This window comes from Lynx rufus, unplaced genomic scaffold (assembly GCF_022079265.1).
Source record: "Lynx rufus isolate CCGP_SWC_20201006 ecotype Redwood Valley unplaced genomic scaffold, mLynRuf1.p SCAF_20, whole genome shotgun sequence".
In the NCBI taxonomy this organism is placed as follows: Eukaryota; Metazoa; Chordata; class Mammalia; order Carnivora; family Felidae; genus Lynx; species Lynx rufus.
In genome coordinates this window covers 28,501,766-28,521,135 of record NW_025814835.1, presented here as the reverse complement: position 1 = coordinate 28,521,135, position 19,370 = coordinate 28,501,766, and the positions used below count along the sequence as shown (strand labels likewise).

The following is a 19,370-nucleotide window of genomic DNA, read 5'->3' as shown; positions in this document are numbered from 1 at the left end:
AATTCTCTGGGGTCACCAGGTGGCCTCCTGTTCTTAAACTCCCAAGACTTAAATTCTCTTTGAATTTAACTTTGTGGCATGTGGTGGCATGTCACAAAATACAGTTTCTACCCCTTACAAGCTCTCTGATTCCAAATTCTTCTTAGTGTGACTTCTGGATGAAAAGACCTGCCAACCAATCTGCCAAAAACGAGACGTGTCCACCACATGTAAATTCAATTTTAATTCTGGTTTATTTGCAGGATTTTACTTAAACCCATTCGCATTTCTCTGTTTCTCATCATTATATAAAAACTCAATCTTTGTACAAGCGTGTAAAATGCTCAACAATGAACAAGAAGTGAATATTGCACATTTAATGACCGGATAAGATGTGGTTGTTAAAGGCCACACTATACATGTGGGAAGGAAAGAGTTAAACACACTCAGGAAGTACTTGTTGCCACATAAGTGATTTTAAGCCACTGAAGGAAAACTAAATTCTAACCTTCAGCGCTCAGTGAGAGATATTACATCTGTACATTAAAAAATAAAAGTTTTAATAAACAACATTCATTCCTTAGTGATTTCATTATCCCCAAACAGGGTCAGTAGTTCAGTTTTATTTTTTTCAAGTTATTGTCACCAAAAATCAGGAACCTATCCAGACGGGAAGAAGTGTCAGCTGTAGCTTCTGCAGGACACTTGATGGCTCTATAATGTGTGGGGATCACCAAGGACCAGGACAAGGTCTGTAAGAGCGCCTGGCTGTAAGCCAAGAACTTTATCCAGCTCAACCCAGATTCAAACGGAAGATCAGTATGAGGATACTCTTGAAAAAAAAAAAAAAAAGCAACATGTTTGCTTCCAACATTAGACTCCTCGTTTTGTTTAAGAAGACAAAGTTAACTGAGCAGAAAAGAATTCAGCTACTACTTCGAAATAAGCCGTGAAGTTGGTCCAGGCTGAAGAGCAGACAGTGTTAAAGGATACGTGCAAAGCGCCTTATTTGTTAGCTTATCATGCAGGCAGGCGATGAGACTGATCTTGGGCAGCAACTAATGTTAAACCAAGGTGTGGAGTTCGAATTCGCCACTAACTGAATGTGCGAACCACAGGGCACAGCCGCCGAGAGCCGATGCCATCCACATGTCCCAGGGGGTCAACGTCACTGCTTGGCCCACACTGGTGTGACAAAGCCCGGGACAGAGATCAGGCCAAGGGCACAAAACAGAAGGAAGCATACTCTCTTGCTGCCTGCGGGTGACTGCCACCTCAAGTTTGTGCCCCTGAGCCCCGGCCCTGGTATTCATGGACACGGCCCTTTTGGAGTAACATGGGCTAACTTGGGCACTTTCCCCAAAGAGCAGCCCTGTCAGACATCGTGGGGGAAGAGGACCAACTAAAGGCACTGAGCATTTAGCATGAAGACTAAGAGGTGGACCGGTGGGGTCAGGTGGGTGATGAGGTCTGAAAATGTTAGAAGATCGGTTAGAGTAGCAGAGGAGCCCCGGCCTGGCCAGCTGCAGCCGAACCATGACCAATGTCATCAGGCCAGTTCTGGCACAACATAAAGCCAATGCCCACCTGGGCTTGTCCACAAGGGGCAGGACTCCTGGCCACAGGACAGGGCGGAGGAGAGGCAGGGGGTTGGCTGGAAGAGCAGGGCTGGGGGTCCCTGCTGAGTGAGAAGTGGGACCAGATGAACTTTAAAAGTCATGATCCTACAGCATTTGCTTCCTGCTCCAGAGGAAATCATTAACCTTAGTATTAAAAACCCAATAGAAAACTGTGTATCACCTTCATTCAAAAGAAAGGGCATGAACTGAACACCCTACCTTGTGCCCCCTGGATGCGCCGATTTTAGTAACTGAGCGGGAGGAATGGGGCTGGTTAGGGTGAAGTGAGCCCACTCGGGGGATTTTCATTTTCTGGAGAGGCTCGCCCGGCCTCAGAATGAGGGGCTCAGGCCACCCCAGGGGGCAGATGTGACTGAGCCCCAAACTGATCATGACGTTCTCTGCGCGCCCAGGAGCTCTGGGATCACACCGGGTGGGTCCTGGCTCCTCCATCAGGCTGAGCGGACAAATCAGCACAACCTCCCCATCGGCCTGTGCCTTCCAGCTTTCTGCCCTGTCCCCTTGTTCCAGTCGGGCGCAGGAGCCAGGACACGGGGGAGGTCAAGCGTGCCTCTCAGACCCGAGCTCTGTGAGCTGTGGGGAGATGAGTGCAGATGCAGGGGAAGCACCTGTCATGACGTCCCTGTCGGAGCCAGGTGCCACCAACGGGCACAGGCAGGGAAGGTCGGTGCTAGCTCGCCTCCAACACCGCTCGGCGCGGGGCGGCCTTGGTCTGGTTTGATCCAGGCATCACATGTGGCACCGCAGGTAAGGGTGTCTGAACCTGGCCCTGCGCTCTCTGGAGGCCGACTGTTTTTGCAGCAAAGGCTCATCGTTCCTGAAAGCCAAGGGCTGGCTATTCTATTCTGCCCCCAGAAGGCTATAGCAGTGTTGCCACCTTCTGAACTATCTCAGCATCTTTAAAGCACTTCCTCAGCCTTGAGACGCTCCAAGGAGGCTATGTGGTGAGTGAGGCCTCCACTGTTAAGCACAAAGTAGTCAGAGAGGAAGTATTTCACCAAGCATCTCTGAAAATCAAGTTCCCATATCAGAACAGAGGACATTGGGCATAACATTCTGCGTTAACTTTAACTGAAATACCCCTAAAATTCATATTCTTGCCAGCTACAACCAAAGACTGATTTTATTTTTTATAATTTTTACAGACCAAATACGTTATAAATATTACAAACCTTTGAAAATTAATAGATGAATCATAATTTTCTTTAAAATGTAGACTGTCACTCAAAATTTTCACATTCTAGGATATCAATAATTACAGCCTCCTCACAGAAAACAGCACACAAAACACTTCTGTCATGAAATCTTTGTGGCCAAATCGGCCACTGAACTGCCCACAGCTTATGACATTTTCTTAACACAGCACAGGGAGGCTGACTGATTTTGAAAATGGAGAAAAGCAAAACCAAGGAGAGCCCTGTGATGTGCCCTCTGAGAGGGATGCTTTGTGGCCTACAACCTTGGAGGCTCACAGGGATAATCTTGATCTGTGGAGCAGATGTGTTCTGTGCAACTAAACAAGTTCAAACTGGGAGAACAGGCTCCCGCACACTTCCAAATGTTGGGGGGGGAGCACTCCAAGAGGAGATCTGAAGAGAGGTTATCACTCCGTTAACCTTTATCCCGCTTCCCCCTGCTGAGGGCTCTCAGTTCAGACACTGTTAGATAAATATCCTCGGGTTATAATTAATCCATGAACAGAAGACATATTCTGCCAGCTGAGTGAACAAAATCAATTTCGAGCCAAGAGAATTAGGAAGGCAGAAGTCAAACTGCTCATGCCGGGGGTGGAAATGACAAGAGCAAGAAGCTGGCCACAGAGCAAGGCAGCAGACAGGCTCTGGTAGCGAGTGAATGGTGAACAACAACAGAAGGCACATGGCTACTGGAAAAGTCAAGTTTCCACGGACAAGTGTCTAACTTCATTTGAGCTTAAATGTGGAATGAAGAAACAAGCAGAATACAGAGCATTAAGTTCTCAGACTCCCTCTCTAGAGAGCAAGGCCTTCAGATTTCAAACCTGCTGTCTATCAAGAGGTACAAACTTTGATGTCCACGGGGGCTGAGGAAGCGGTGTGAATGCAGGAATGGGCTGGGGTAGGCCTGACACTATGTCCACATATGTCCACAGTGACCACACTCTCCACCACGGGGATCAAACGAAACATGTCTGTACACAGTCTGCTCATCACATGCTACCTGTGTGCCCCCTCAGTTTACATGGACATCTCCTTCTTCATGAGGACCACAGCTGGATGGAAATGGACTTGTCACCATCTCTGCCATCCGCTACAATCAAGGATCAAGTGGCCACATTTCAGACAATGCCTCACTTTAATTCAGCATTCTTATCTCCATTTTGAGGGAAATAATACTTTGAAGCTGGTGTATTTCCCCACATTTGAGAAATGCAGAAGTTTTCAAAGCTTGTTTTACTTTGAAAGAACACAAATGAGGTTCAAAACTGAGGGTTCTACATGATTCCCAAAGCAGTTAGATCTGACACAGCAGTCTTGAGATTTAAATAAAACAGGGAAGACAGAAATGGAGACATACAACAGAGCCCCGTGGGGGGGGTCCTGTGAGGTGACTGGGGATCCAGCAGCTGAATGGCTCTGTGCCCAAGTGGGACTCATTTTCTCCAGTGGGGTGCACATAAAAACTACAAAGGCCCTGGGAAGTTTCAAGAACTAAGAAAACACACACACACACACACACACACACACACACACAAAGACATACACACATGCGCATGCACAACAGAATTATCTAGTGCCTCCCGACTTGCCTCTCAGTCAACGAACTCACTGGCCCAACTGAGCTCTGCAGTGAGACTGAGCAAAGTTACTTGTGCAACAGCAAAGTTAAATGTAAACATAAACAGCAACAGGTTTTTTTGAGAGACTCGGTGTTACTATCGTATGTTGTCCAAATAATGCACTTCTGGATAGAGACAGTTAACAAGAAGAGCCAGGAAGCTTTTCCCATCTTGGAGGCAATGGCCAGGATGCTTTATAAATTGTGCAGCTTGTGATACCTGATCCTGGTATTCAACATACTGCTTACTTGATGTCAAGGATTCAAGAGCATTCAGAGCCTGAAAGACACGGAAGACAGGAGGGTTAACCACACAGATGTATAGTTCGTGATCCCTGCAGGTGCAGCACACCTGCCATCATCTGGTGCAACTGCGAGCCTCAGGGAAGCCTAGGGAACCGGAAGCAGAAGTCCCAAAGGCAGGCACTGATGAACCACAGCAGAAGGAAGCCAGCACCCAAGCTTCTCTGGCTTCAGCAGCCTCCACACCCAGCCTTCCCTCCTCCTGGCTGTGCTGTTTCTCCAACCTTCCCCGCAGAAAGCCACTGTGGCAGCCAGGCCAGGCCGGCCCACTGCCTCATCCTCCTTCCCGCCAGTGCCGGCACAGAGCCCTCCCCACCGATCTCCTGCTGCCTCTCCTCCCAGAACCCAAACCGAAATCCCAGGCACCAGCTACTGTGAGATTTTGATTTGCTATTGGGTTTGTTCTTAGATTACCAAATCACGTCATATTAAACTGTCTAATTATATGCAATTCAAAAGAAACCAGTGCCTAAGTGCTGCTGAGGGTGAGATCATTCTATCGGTCAACAAGCATATAAAGTACAGATCAAGCTCCTCGGCTTTGCCCGCCAGAAACAATGAAGGTGTTCCCATGCCTCTCTTCGGGAATAAAGAAAAACATTCTTCAATTCCACAATTTCAACATTTCTTTCCTTCATAGTAGGAAAGGAGAAGAAGACTGTATGTGGAGAAAACAAAATCAGAACAGTGGTTCTTGGTGTGGGAGAGCTTTGACACCGGTCATCCACCCCCAGGATTCTGAACGTGACCACAGACTACCCCACACCTTCCCCTCTCAGATATGGGGCCCCCGCACAAGAGAATGCAGATCAAATGCAGATCAAGGCTCAGGTCAGTAAACAAGGATGGAGAAGTCGTTGAGGATGGTAAATAATTTGGCAGCTTAGAAATAAACTGCCAGGGGATTGAAGACAGAAGTGTCAGAGCCAAAAATGAACAACTGAAGGGATGTAGCTCCCAACCTGACTGCTGGGTGGAGGGAGTTCAATCTGAGAACAGGCATCAATGGGGGGCAGGCAGGAGTCATCACATAAGGGAATGAAGGTGGAGAGGCAAGGCCCGGGAGACCTGGTAGCCACAGGAGAGCATCAGACTTCTCGAATATACGTGGGTGTCGCGCCCACTTCACAATCGGCCCTCGGGAGAATTTCCTGCCCACGTGTGGCAGTTCCTACACGGCTCATATATGACATTAAGGACTCAAACAGCAGTTGTCAGGTCAATTGGCGACAAGTATCGGGTACTGTATAAACCAAAAAGCCTGTGAAGAACCTGCTGCCTGGATCGCTGGATGCTTGCTCTTAATAACCCAGAGATCGCCCTGCACGTGGCCGGCTTGGACATCACAAGGCCACAAAGGACGAAGAGCGAGGGGTGCGAGCACCCACCAGACACAGAGAGAACTGCAGAGCGCAGACGGGGTGAGGCCCCAGCCGGCACTTACAAGTCACTGAGCCCCGCCCCTCTCAGCCCCACTTCCTCAGCACACAACCAGGATAACAGCAGCTCCTACAGCACAGGGTTCTCATGAGGATTAAATGAGCTAAAACGTTAACTCATTAATATCAAGTGAGTTAAAACTCACAACAGTGCCTCCGGTGAGCACTCAGGAATGCTGGCCACTGTTTTACAGGAGACCCCTCTGTACACGGCCAGCCTGTTTACAGGTGAAAATACCTATGAGGACAGGACCACTGCCACATGGCCTCCCGCGTTTTTAGAACAAACTATAATTTCTCACAGCTGCCACCGTGTCCATGTTTTTTGGTTATTCCCACATCAGCCAACAGGGGTCAACCCCCAGGCTCACAAAATCAGAACGACTTCCTTGGTTCCAAGTTAAAGCTCAACTAACCTAGTCAGTCTCCTGTGGCCCCATCTTCTGTGCCAGTCCCTGGCCCCCAGCACGTGGTCACAATCCTATTCATCAGAACCAATTCGACCCTGGACCGGCTGGCTTGCCCATGGCCTTGCTTTTTCTACAACGGCACTTCCAGTGCTCTAGGCACGCACCTACAAAAACTGGTTTAAAATCTGAGGCAGGCACGTGCAGTATGCAGAGCACAGCACAGAGCTACGACAGCGAACCACGCCGCCATGTATGAGGACAACGGCTGCCACCCCTCGCCTCCCGGGAAGGCCCGCCGAAAAGACTCCGACCCTTAAATGTAAAGCTGTTTTTACTGACCTGCTGAGCTTTTGGGGTCAGATGTAATTCAGAGCCAGGCTTCAAACGGATCTGATCCTCGGAAGGAACCTGAACCGAAAGGAAGGCGGCCATGCCTCGAGCAACCACTCGGAACCTTCGGCGTCAGGGAGAGGTCAGAAGTAAATGACGAGTCAAGTAAATATTTTAAAATAAATACCACATTTTCTCTTTAAAAACAAGATAAACACATTTCAGACCTAACGTTGTTGCTAGCCTCTGCAGGAAAACCTTAAGTATGACCAAGAAGGAGCCTTAACCTTTCTTTCCATCATCACTGCCCAAAAAACGTAACTAACATTCAGACTGTTGCAAACATGTAGAATAACTGGAACCTCAGGCACTGCTGGTGTGAATGTAAAAACTGGTGCAGGAAAATGGATTTGGGCAGTTACTCAGTAACTTAAGCACAGAGAAACCATATGACCCAGCAATTCTACTCCTGGGCACATAACTCAAAAGAACTGAAAACATGTGCAGCAAAAGTTTGTTAACAAACTTTATAGCAGCCAAAAAGTGTAAAAACCCAAATGTCTATCCACTGATGAATGGATAAACAAAATGTGGTACATCCATACCACATCCACATGGCTGAATATTACTCAGCCATAAAAAGGAGTGAGGTACTGATTCATGATTAAACATGGGTGAGTCTTGCAACTTCAGGTGAAGTCACAGAAGCCAGACACAAGAGGCCACACAGTATATGATTCCATTTCTATGAGATGTCCAGAAAGGATATAATAAAGTCAGAAGGTCACTTAGTGGCTGCCAGAGACTCAGGGGAGAGGGACATAGGGAGTTAACTGTTTAACAAGTACGGGATTTCCTGTTGGGAAGACAGAAACATGTCTGAACTAGACAGTGGCAATGAGTACAACACTGTCAATGTATTAAACGCCGCTGAATTGTATAGTTTAAAAGAGTTACCGTAATAAATTTTACGTTATGTGTAGTCTGCCACAATTTAGGTAAATCAAAGTCACATACTCCTGCTAAATTCTACCACAAACAAAGACACATGATGTGACCTGGTCTGGACTGATTCCCGAAGTTGCAATGGGCTATTCTACAAGAATGCTGACATCACAATGGCAGAACTCTTTTCAACCCTGATAAAGGCTAGGGAAGAAAACCACTATGCAAATAAGGGAGATAAAAATTGGAGGCCAGTGGCAAATTCTTCCATGCCTTGCAATTTTCAGCAACAAAAACTTAGACTTGTTTCTCATTACTTATCCCTCTCATCAGTGGACTTGAACTCATCGCGATTCACAGTTCTAGGAGACTGAGTCCCTCATGGGCCTGCGCTGCCCTGACAAAGTACAGGCAGTGAAGCAACTAACTGGGGTATTATAACCTAACTTTACACACCATCGCTGGCTCAAAGCCAGAAAGAAATCAGCAGTGTGGTCAGGTTACACAGTCAAAATACAACGAGAGATATTACTAAGAAAACATTCTTTAAATGTGAAAACAAAGTTGTTTACAAAAAATAAACATGTTTTGTAATATATAAAGATGTAATCAAGCTGATTTTTCCCCCCTTAATCTATGAGGGGACCTAGCCCTGAAGTCAAAAAGCCTACTCAAGTATCCCAGTCCCCAAGCAGGGGCAGATGCTGAGGCCCAGTGGGAAGAGCAGTGGCAGGCGCCTGCTTACCTGTTGGACAGGGGCGACTTCCGGCCCAGCCCGATTGCCCCCAGAATCCCGGAGCTGAGCCTCTCCTCGGCCAGCTGGCTCTGTCTGCTCTGAAGCATGAGCAGAATTCGAACGACAGACTCTATCAGGACCGAGTCACTCTGTTCCGTCTGAATCAGGGACAGCTGCAGGACTTGGTGCCACCACAAAAACAGCTTGGCCTCTTCCTGCACGGAGCTGGGGGGGGGGGGGGTGCCCAGGAGGAAAACACAATTAGAGGTGGCTTCTTTCCGCTCCTGTTTAATTGAAATTCCACATTTGAATTTTAAGTATGGGGGACACTTGGTACTTTCAAAGCTTTGGCTGACAGCCCAGCGTGTTAACACAGTGACAGGGACAGAGCAGCCACAGGGCCAACATACCCGGGGTACACCTGCTCCAACCACCTGCTCAGGGTGAGAAGCACTTTCATTTCGTTCCTTAAAGTCTGTTCGCTGTTTAAACACTGTAGCAAGTAGACATAGAGAGTCAGGTAGCTGCCGAGGGACAGGCACTCCTGCAGAAATTCTTCTATGGTGAGCTCCGGAACTTGGAGGGACACCAGAATGGGGCCCCATCCTAAATTCTGACTGAGGGAGCCTGAGAAAAAAAAAAAAAAAAAAAAAAAAACAAGGAAAGATAGCAAGATGAAAACAAGAATGAAATTATTTACCTGCTGGAATGGGCCTCTTCACTTTAGGCTTCATGTCAAGCCCACGTGGGCCCTGGAGGCCACACAAGTGAAACGTGCCTCATGGCATAGACTGGGAAGTCCTCACGCTAAGTGCCCATCCACGGCTAGAGGGCAAGAGGTCAGAATCACCCTTCTCTCCCTTTTAATACCTTAAAATCACAGGTAGGTACTGCCTGTCCAAGTCACCTAAGGGTTTTAACTTCATCTAATACCTTTTAAGTGGGTTGTGAATATGCTTTTCTCAAGGAAATTATTATTACTCTATTTGACAGAAGTATTTCTACTTTTCAGGGCTTGGTTTGACTCATACCTCAACAGAAATCCTTAAAACTGTTTCACAAACTGAAAAAAAAAATTTTTGATTTTAGCAACCCGAATGAATTTGAAGCAGGAGTGTTATCCTAGTGGTTCTCAATTCTTTGGGGGAATGACAGTGGGGAGATGGTGACATGTGCAGCACCTTCCATGGGGGGACACAGGGACATGCACTGTTCACGGGTTGTCAAGGAAGGGCAGCAGCAGGTGACGGGCACTTCCCGGCCTTCTTGCTCTAATACCCTTCCTTCTCTCCTACTGTGTGCACAATGATGTGTATCTGGCTATCACAGCTGAGAATGTTCATCCGAGCAATTCTTCTTAACCAGACCACAATGTTTCCAGAATCGAGTTAGAGGGAGGTTAGGGAATAAGAATGATTTTTAAAAGGTGGGGGTGGGGGGATGGGCTTTGATCTCTTTGTAATAGTGTAAAAGATGTGACAAGAAGCAATAAAAGACACACATGAAAACTCATTTTAAAAAGTGACAAAAATAAAGAATATTAACATAGTGGGTCTTATAAAGATTCTGGTTTATAGCATTTCTTTAGAAGATCATGGCTAGGCCTGTGACTTTACATGACCTGCCTCCCATAAAAGAGCCGGTCTGACCTCCAAAACCACTGTAAAATGAATTGGAGGTTCCCTCCACTGAAACAGGACTGTACTAACAGACACGGGCCATAGGTTCTCACACTAACTGCAGATCTTTGTGGACAATACAAAATACATTGTGAAACATCAGCTACATTAACAAACAAATCGCTCACTGGAAGGGTCCAGAAAGGTACATCTTTCTGAGAAAGCTTTACTCTCCCCTGGAAAAGACCATCCTAACGAGAGCCTCGTACCTTCGTTGAAGTAGGCAGTGATGCAGGCTTCTGTCGTCTCAGCCATGTGGCGGACAGAAGCCAGGCTCTGACAGGCTGCTGTTAAGAGAGGCAGAACCACCAGCCCGTGCACCTTCTGCCCAATCCAGGTGCGGACACTGCCCCGGAGGAACTCTGCCGTTGGAATAGTTGCGTTGTTCATCATCATCAGGACTTCCATAAAGAGGCTGCTGAGCGCCATGTGGCGGGTCTGGCTGTCCATGTCTGCAGGGGAGCACAGACACATCGTGAGTGGCTGCAGGAATGGCGATGTCAGTGTGCCCGATCTTGGCCACACTCTGGGGCACACTTTACAGTTCTGGTCACTGATCCTGAAGGACCAGAAGGAACACTCTGCATGGGGTGTAGCTTTTAAGGACAGGATGCAGCACATCAGTACTTCGTAAGGGCAAAGGAGGAACCACTGAGCGATCCCTGGTTACGGGAGGCGGCTGAGCTATATTTCAATAAACAGACATCAAGCTGGTAAAAGACTAAATTATTTATCAGAACATGCTTACTTAGACTTTATCGTCCAGACTTTGCTCACAGATCTCAAAAGCCACCTGGTAAACTGTCTAGAAACAGTACCTCCACTCACCAGTGCCAAAGCTGTAGATATTCTGGAGTGATTTACAAGGAATAGAGGTTATTCCTTAAAACTAAATATAAAAGTAAGGAAAAGAAAAACTTTTTTAAACCTTTTCAAAAGAACTCCTCACTTAAGCAGTTTTTATTTCTTTCTTTGTTTTTTCAGTAAGAAAAGTGGACAGACGGGCAATATAATGGGTCTTTCCAAAAAATTGAGATGAAAAGAGAACAGAGGACGAGAAAAAGCAAATTCATTCTACAAGAGAACTGCAAAACGTTATTGAGGTGGATTCCTTCTTCACATCCCCAAATAGAAAACAGTTCACCGGGAGTTCATGGAAAAGACAATCCAACAGGCCACGGTTGTTGCCAGCTCCTTCTAGCTCTCCTTGAGTTAGGTAAAAATTCTTACTGAAATAGAACTGGGGCTTTCTTATCACAAGGCTTCGGTACTCACATCAATGAAAGTAGGGGAGTCTTGGTCTTGCTCATCACACCTATCAAACCAAACTCACCCACTCACAAGTGTTGAATAAACCCTAACTTAATGTTACTATAAGACCTACTTCTTATCGGGGCACCTGGGTGGCAAGTCAGGTTGGGCGTCTGACTTGATTTCGGCTCAGGTCACAATCTCATAGTTCATGAGTTCAAGCCCCGCATCGGGCTCTGTGCTGATAGCGTGGAGCCTGCTTGGATTCTTTCTCCCTCTCTCTCTCCTCCTCCCTGCTCACTCCCTCTCTCTCAAAAATAAATAAACATTAAAAAAACAACAACACTCCTACTTATTATCAAGCAAGGACTTCAAAAACAAAGGTTTTAGAAACAACCTATATATGAATACCTATTTTTTCATGTATTTCTATGGGTAGAGATACTCTTTTTTTTAAAGGTTATTTATTTATTTTGAGAGTGAGTGAGCAAGCATGAGCAGGGGAGGGGCAGAGAGAGAAGGAAACAGAGAATCCCTAGCTGTCAGAATCTGACAGCGTTGAGCCTGACGCAGGGCTCTCGTGAACCATGAGATCATGACCTGAGCTGAAATCAAGAGTTGGACGCTTAACTGAGCCACCCAGGCACCCCACAGGTATTCTTTATTAAGGCATTATCTATGAATTTCAGTCCAATAGCTATTTTAATTTGAATCTGCCTTTTAATTATGACTCACAGGAACAAAAAACTACTACAATAAACTTCCTAATAGATCCCACCCTTGCCTCTCCCTACGCATCATCAACACAGCCAACAAATGTTTTCTGAAAAACCAGATCTGATCCCATCACTCTTCTGATTAAGATCTTTCTAGAAAGCCCTCCTCTCCTGTGCTTGGCCAGCTATTAGCTAATCTTCAGGGCCTAAATCCATTTGATCAATTCTAAAACAGCCTCTCCAGTACTGTCTGGTAATTTTCTTTTCTTTCCTTTTTTAACATTCACTGAGTTACTGACTTGCCAGACCGATGCTACAGCTCCAGGCATACACTCATTCCGTGCTTACACTATCCACATGAGACAGGTACGATTATTATGCCCAGTCTGCAGATGAAGTTACACAACTTCTACAAGATCACATAGTTAGCAAGTGGATAAAGCAGGCAGTTTGGTTCCAGAATCTCTATTTTTGACTGCCATATTACATGCCCTGTATGGTAAATCTATATTGCAGATATGTTCGAGAAATTTCAACTGATTTCTTGTTCACCAATTCCAATCTCCTCAGTGACACCAGCTTTAAATGACTATGCTTCCCAGCATAGTACACTACAATCACCTATTCTCAAACAGTATTTAAGTAAATATTTAAAAGTTTGTGAGATTCACCCATGATGAGGCAGATTTTCACTGTTGTATTCTATTATACAAATATACAACAATTTGTCCTTTCTACTGAACAAATGGGCTCTTTTCGGTTTTGGACCCCCTTAGATGCATAGCTACAGACACTGTTCATATTTCCCAGGGCACAGGTGCATTTCTTTTAGAATATTCTAGGAGCAGAATTCTGAGTTGTAAGATATGCAAACCAGTAGATCATAGCAAACTTCTAAAAAAGGTTGTACCAATATACTCTGTGATCAGCAGTACACGAGAGTTACTCTGATCTACATAGTTGCCAACAGTTAGTATTGAAACCTTTTTAATTTTAGCCATTCTAATGGATATGTCATCATATGTCTCTAAGGTTTTAATTTGTATTTCCCTGATTATTTTTTTAAAGTTTACTTATTTATTTTGAGAGAAAGAGAGAGAGAGAGAGTATGCTCATGCATGTGTGAATAAACGGGAGAGGGGCAGAGAGAGTAGGAGAGTGAGAGAATCCCAAGCAGGCTCCGTGCTGTGAGATCATGACCTGAGCTGAAACCAAGAGTCGGATGCTTACCCGACTGAGCCACCCAGGCACCCCGATATTTTCCCTGATTATTAACAAGGTTTAGCACCTTTTTGTAGATACACTGGTCATTTAGATATTCTCTTTTGTGGAGGGTCAATTCAAGGGTCTTTGTTCATTTTTTTCTAGTGGGTCATCTTTTTCTTCCTTCCTTTATTCAGTGTGACAATTTTAGTCATTCATATTTAATGTAATTACTGACGTAACGGGGTCTAAGTCTATTATCTTTTGATATATCTTCTCTTTATTCCTCCTATTCCACATTCCTTTTTCTCTCTTTTACTTCCTTTCATTATATCTTATTGTACTTTTTCTCTTTTCGTCTGGAAGTTAAACACTCAACATTCTTATGGTGGTTATCTTACAAATGACACATGCATTCTTGAGTTTTCAAAGTCTGATGTTAACTGACTCTCAGACCATGCAAGGGCTTTAACCTACTGGTGCCATAACCCAGGGAGGCATTACTGTTATTCTTGTTTTAGACACTCACATTTCATTTAGATTCACCAACGCCTGTATTGGCCACTTTCATTGTTCTTCATCCTCAGTCTCTTCCTACTTATCTTCTCTGGATTATTACTTCTTCCCTTCCGCAGTCTTTAGTTGTATTTTGCTGTTCTTTTTATAACCTCTTAAGCTGGATCCTTACCTTACTAACCTTCATCTTTTTAAAATTTTAATATAAGCATTTAAGGCCAAGCAATTAAGTGCCACTGCAGCTGCATCCTACAAGTTTTGATGCATTCTGGTTTTGTATCCAGTTCTAAATATTTTTAATTTCTATTATGATTGCTTCTTTGGTCATCAGTTATTTAAAGTTTGCTTCTTAATTCCAGCATGCGATTATATTTTGCTACTGATTCCTAAGTTCACTGCACTGTGGTTAAAATGTGCGTGGTCTGTTCCACACCAGTCCTTTGGGATTGGTGGAAACTGACTTTCTACTGAACAAGTGGTGAGGTTCCTTACCCGTGCCGGGCAAGATTGACACCACGTGAGTTCTGCGTTTACAGGGCACATCTCCTCCGCATGGGCACTACAGCCAGCTGGGCCATCAGACTTCCTAGAGCCTTACTGATTTTCCTTCCTTAATTAATTACTGTCAGAAGTGTGGCCACATCTCTTACTGTGAATGACTTTCACATTTCTCTTCCTAATTCTGTCAATTTTCACTTCAGGTATTCGTAGTCGCTACTGTGTTATTAGGTACAAATACATTTATCATTATTGTATCTTCCTGGTATATGAAAACTTTTATCAATTTCCAATGACTCTATCTCTATTAACACTTTTTATTTATTTATTTTTCTGTCATGCAACTTCAAGGCAGGAAAACACCCTAGAGATCATCTGGCTCTGTAATGCTTTCTGCCATATAGTCCTATCTAACTGTCTAATATGAAAGCTATGCCAGCTTTCTATTTTAGTAACTGCCCGCTATGACTGCCTTCTAGAAAGCTTTGTATAGCCTATGCTTTGTATGTACTTTTTATAAACAGCTTAGAGCTGGTGTTGTGCATTATTAATCCAGTCTGACAAATTCTGTCTTTTAAACAGTCCATTAACATTTACGGACGTAAACTCTACCACCTCGTTTTGGTTATTTTTCTCACCTTCTCCAAGCTTCTTTTCTTGCCTTCTTTGGACTAAATGCATTTTGGCCATTCCTTTTTATCTCTTTCCACTAACTTGGCAATTATACATTTTATTTCTGTTCTTTTAGCGAACATCTGAGAAATGTCAACATTCACATTTCATCAAGGTATAAATTTAATCAATTTGTTGACCCTTTCAAACAATACTAAAACTTTAGAATGCTTTTAACTCAACCTCCTTCCTCACTTCTATATACTCGTGGTAATATAGTTTAATTTCAGCTTTTGCTTTTTAAGCCCCTAAATGCATGCTGACTGTAGCTTTCCACAGGCATTTTATGTTCATATTAACCACATTTTACCACTTTCTCTGCTTACTTTTCCTTCTTGTAATCCAATTCTTTTTATTCGTGATGACTCTTCTACCTAAAGAACATGCTTCAAGACTGCCTTTAGTGATGTCTTTGGGACACTCTCCATTGTCAGTGAAAATATCTTTATTTTATCCTTACCCTTGAAGACCGTATCTCTAAGGTGATAGTTCCAGGTCACGGTCATTTTCTCGGAGCACACTCGAGTTGCTCCACTGTCTTAGCTTCCTTTGTTGCTACTGAGAAATCGGCGGTCAGTGCAAATGTTGTTCCTTTGAACGTGTCCGCCCATCTGTCCTTCCTTCCTTCATGTGAAAGTTGTTTCCTTTGTCCCTGGTACCTCTGCAGTGTCACCAGTGTGTACAGATGTCAATTTCTCTCCAACCTTCTTGAGATTTGCTGGGTTTACTGAATCCGAGGAGTTTTCCGTTCATCAGCCCTGGAAAATTCTCAGTCCTGCTATCTCTCCAGCTCCTTACTGCCTCCCCCCAGTTCTGTCCTCTTCTCTTGGAATTCTGACTGGGTAACTGGATATGTGGTAAATCTTCTCGGCCTATCCTCCATGCCCTCTAACCTCACTTCCACATTCTTTCTCTGTCTGTTCTGCATTCTGGACATTGTCTTCATGTTCGTTTTCCGGCTTACTAATTTTCTCTTCAGAGGAGTTGAGCCTACCAAGTTTTTATCACAATTTTTATATTTTCATTTCTAGAATATCTGATTCTCTCTCAAAGCTGTATATTTCTATAATTTCTTGCTCCTTACTGACATTTTCAAATCTTTTATTTCATCAAATAGATTAAAAATACTAGTTTACTGTGCTAATTAATTATTCCAGTGTCTTAAGTCTTTATATGTGTGAGTCTACTGTCATTTTCTGCTGACTTGCTTGTGGGGCCTTGTTTCCTTATGTGTTTTATGACTTTTTTTTCCACTAGGATTTCATATTCCTTGGAACTCTGAGGCCAGAGTTGAAGACAGGTTTCTGCAAAGCGGCTCTGTGGTTGCTTTGTACCAGGCATCTAACGGCACTGCCAACCCAGAACAACTTGAACTCAATTTCCACATACAGGAATTTTTCTCTTGACAGTCTAGGTAGCGGGAATTTGTGCTTCAAATTCAAAGATGTGCTTCAACTTATACTTACTAATTTTCAAAAAGACGTAGCTCTTTGCCCACCACACAGACATGTGCCCCAACACCCAGGTCAAACATACCACTGTCTTTGCCCTCCTCTCCCAGGGGCAGGTTAAGCTCTAGCTACCCTTGTCCTGAAGATGCCATCCTGTGGGTGATGCACAGGAGCTCCTTTTAGGATCCCATTACTAGCAAGCCCCGGCCTTTAGTGCCTCCACCCAGTCTAAGAAGGTTCCACAAAAGCCTTCATGGGAGAAGCCAGCCTCGGCACTCCAATTACCTTTGCAGGTTCCTCCTCCACTTAGGTCCTGACTTCTAAGATTTTCCATGATAAGTTTCATTTTTGGTTTCATAAAAACATTTTCTCCAGCATTCTTAGTTGTTTTCAGCAGAAGCAGTCAGGATACCCAGTCCACCAAACTGCTGGGAGCACAAGTCTCTGCACACAGTTTCTTCACGTGTCTATAGATGATTCTGGAGTGCCCACCAGGGAAGAGCCAAAGCATCTTGGAATGCTGCTCACGGGCCGTCTCTGGCTCCCCCCACTCATTAAATCCAGTCGTCTAGCTTAGCCCTCAGTCCAGTTAACCTCACACCAGCATCCGACAGTGTGAACCCCTCCTCAAGTTCTTAGCACTCGTGCCTCCCCAGTGCTGAAATGACAGTGTCCCTGGGAGCCAGTCCTCTCTCTGCGCATCACTTCTCCGGGAACACGACTGAAAGCGTCCTGCCCGCCTCCCGGACCTCACGAGGCCTCACACACCGCAGGGATTCACCGACTGAATAAATACATGACTGCCCGTGGCCACTTACCAGGTGGGTTAAAGGCGATGATATCATCTAAGAGCTTAGACATCTCCTTTTCTAGGGCTGCTAAAGTGATTTTTCCATTTTGTTCCAGGGAGCTGAGGAACTGAACCATCTGATGAGTGAAGGCTCGGCATTTTGGAACTGCATCCTGACAGAAAAAGGAGCATTCATATGAATCCATGCAAGCAGTGTTAAGTGCTGGGGAGCATGCCGCGGCTCTGACTGCTTTGGTAGCAGGTAGAGAGAACAGAGCAGGAGACCACACAAAGACAGGCATGTGTCGAAGGACCGACCCTGTGTCTAGGGATACGCGCACATCTGTCACTAGAACACACATTCTCCCGAATTCCAGAACACTCTTCCTTTTTCACTCCGTTAATAAAAACATTAACGCTATACTAATTACTTGCCAGAAACTTTTCCAATTCATTACCTAATTTAATTCTCACAACAACACTTTACAGGCAAGTATTACTATTTCCAATTCAGATGAGAACACCAACGTCACAATGGCAGGGGGCGGGGGACCGGAGTTGGTCAGACCTCAAACTCGTGCTCATAACTTCCCTGCCATTCTGCTGCCAAGGACATCCAGATCCCTAAACCAACAGCTGCCACCCCCAACCTTTTTCACCTCTCGTTAGCCCATGATCCTGCCGTAAGTGAAGGTTGACCAAGAGAGATAATTAAAACTAAAAACTCTAGGAGTACAAAATAAGTGCACCATGACATACATCCTCTACCTTTTTTAATTTTTTTTTTTTTAACGTTTATTTATTTTTGAGACAGAGAGAGAGAGAGCATGAACGGGGGAGGCTCAGAGAGAGGGAGACACAGAATCTGAAACAAGCTCCAGGCTCTGTGCGGGCAGCACAGAGCCCGACGCGGGGCTCGAACTCACGGACAGCGAGATCACGACCTGAGCCGAAGTCCGCCGCTTAACCAACTGAGCCACCTCAGTGGCGCCCCTCCTCTACCTTTTTTAACTGAGCCATCACGAGGCTTGAGCCTGTCCTCAGTAGCACTTACACTACTACAACCCTGAAGAACACTCTGCCTTTTAAAGCACCCACTCGACTTACGAGATGTTTCTGGCCGTCAGTAGGAACAGAAAGGCCTGCAGACACTCTCAGCAGCTTCATGATTAATTCAGCAGAAGGTTCCTTTGCCAGGATGACGGATGGCTGGTAATGGCTGCTGAAATAACCTAGCACACTCTGGTATGACACAATGTCTACAAGATGCCATGAAAGTGAGCTTGTTTGTCCAAGGAGATTCAGCAGAGGTGAATCCTGAAAATAAAACACACACTCCTTTAGTTTTGGAGTTCCCCATTTCCCAGAAATATGTCTCCAGTCTATGGAGTGACCACTAAGAGGGCCCATGACCAGCATGGAACAGGTAAGATGTCAAAGAAGTATCTACTCAAGTAGAAGTGCTAGTGAAAGTAATAACCAAAGTCTTGGCAAAAATACTTTAAGATTTGTTAGTATTCAGAACCCAATTTTTCTTTTTTTTTTCTTTTTTTTTAAAAATTTTTTTTTTTCAACGTTTATTTATTTTTGGGACAGAGAGAGACAGAGCATGAACGGGGGAGGGGCAGAGAGAGAGGGAGACACAGAATTGGAAACAGGCTCCAGGCTCTGAGCCATCAGCCCAGAGCCCGACGCGGGGCTCGAACTCCCGGACCGCGAGATCGTGACCTGGCTGAAGTCGGACGCTTAACCGACTGCGCCACCCAGGCGCCCCAGAACCCAATTTTTCAAAGGAACTCTTGGATCTAGTCATAGAACTAGCAATTAATGAGATGGAAGATAAAATTGATTTTTATATTCTAACTCCATGTGCCTCCCTTCATGATCCAGAATTCGATTAGGAACGATCCCAGAAAATCAGGCACTAGTTGAAGGCACATCCCAAATGCCAAGCAGATATCACACCGACAGAGGTGTTAGGGAAACCAGTGAAAA

The 19,370-nt window shown here is 44.9% G+C and overlaps 1 protein-coding gene across 2 annotated transcripts in view; it reads right to left on the bottom strand.

Annotated features, from left to right (window-relative positions):
- Nucleotides 1-214: 214 nt before the first annotated feature.
- The window catches only part of EPG5 (ectopic P-granules 5 autophagy tethering factor), a 110,045-nt gene continuing 90,889 nt past the window's right edge, over nt 215-19,370 (bottom strand). For both annotated transcript variants that reach the window (XM_047086311.1, XM_047086310.1), the window contains 7 exons: nt 18,483-18,692; nt 17,404-17,548; nt 10,488-10,730; nt 9,010-9,226; nt 8,609-8,824; nt 6,928-7,042; nt 215-4,716 (listed from right to left, as the gene is read on the bottom strand). In XM_047086311.1, the coding sequence (XP_046942267.1) occupies nt 4,534-4,716; nt 6,928-7,042; nt 8,609-8,824; nt 9,010-9,226; nt 10,488-10,730; nt 17,404-17,548; nt 18,483-18,692 (1,329 nt within the window). In that variant the 3' untranslated portion in view covers nt 215-4,533. The remainder of the gene's footprint in view (nt 4,717-6,927; nt 7,043-8,608; nt 8,825-9,009; nt 9,227-10,487; nt 10,731-17,403; nt 17,549-18,482; nt 18,693-19,370) is intronic.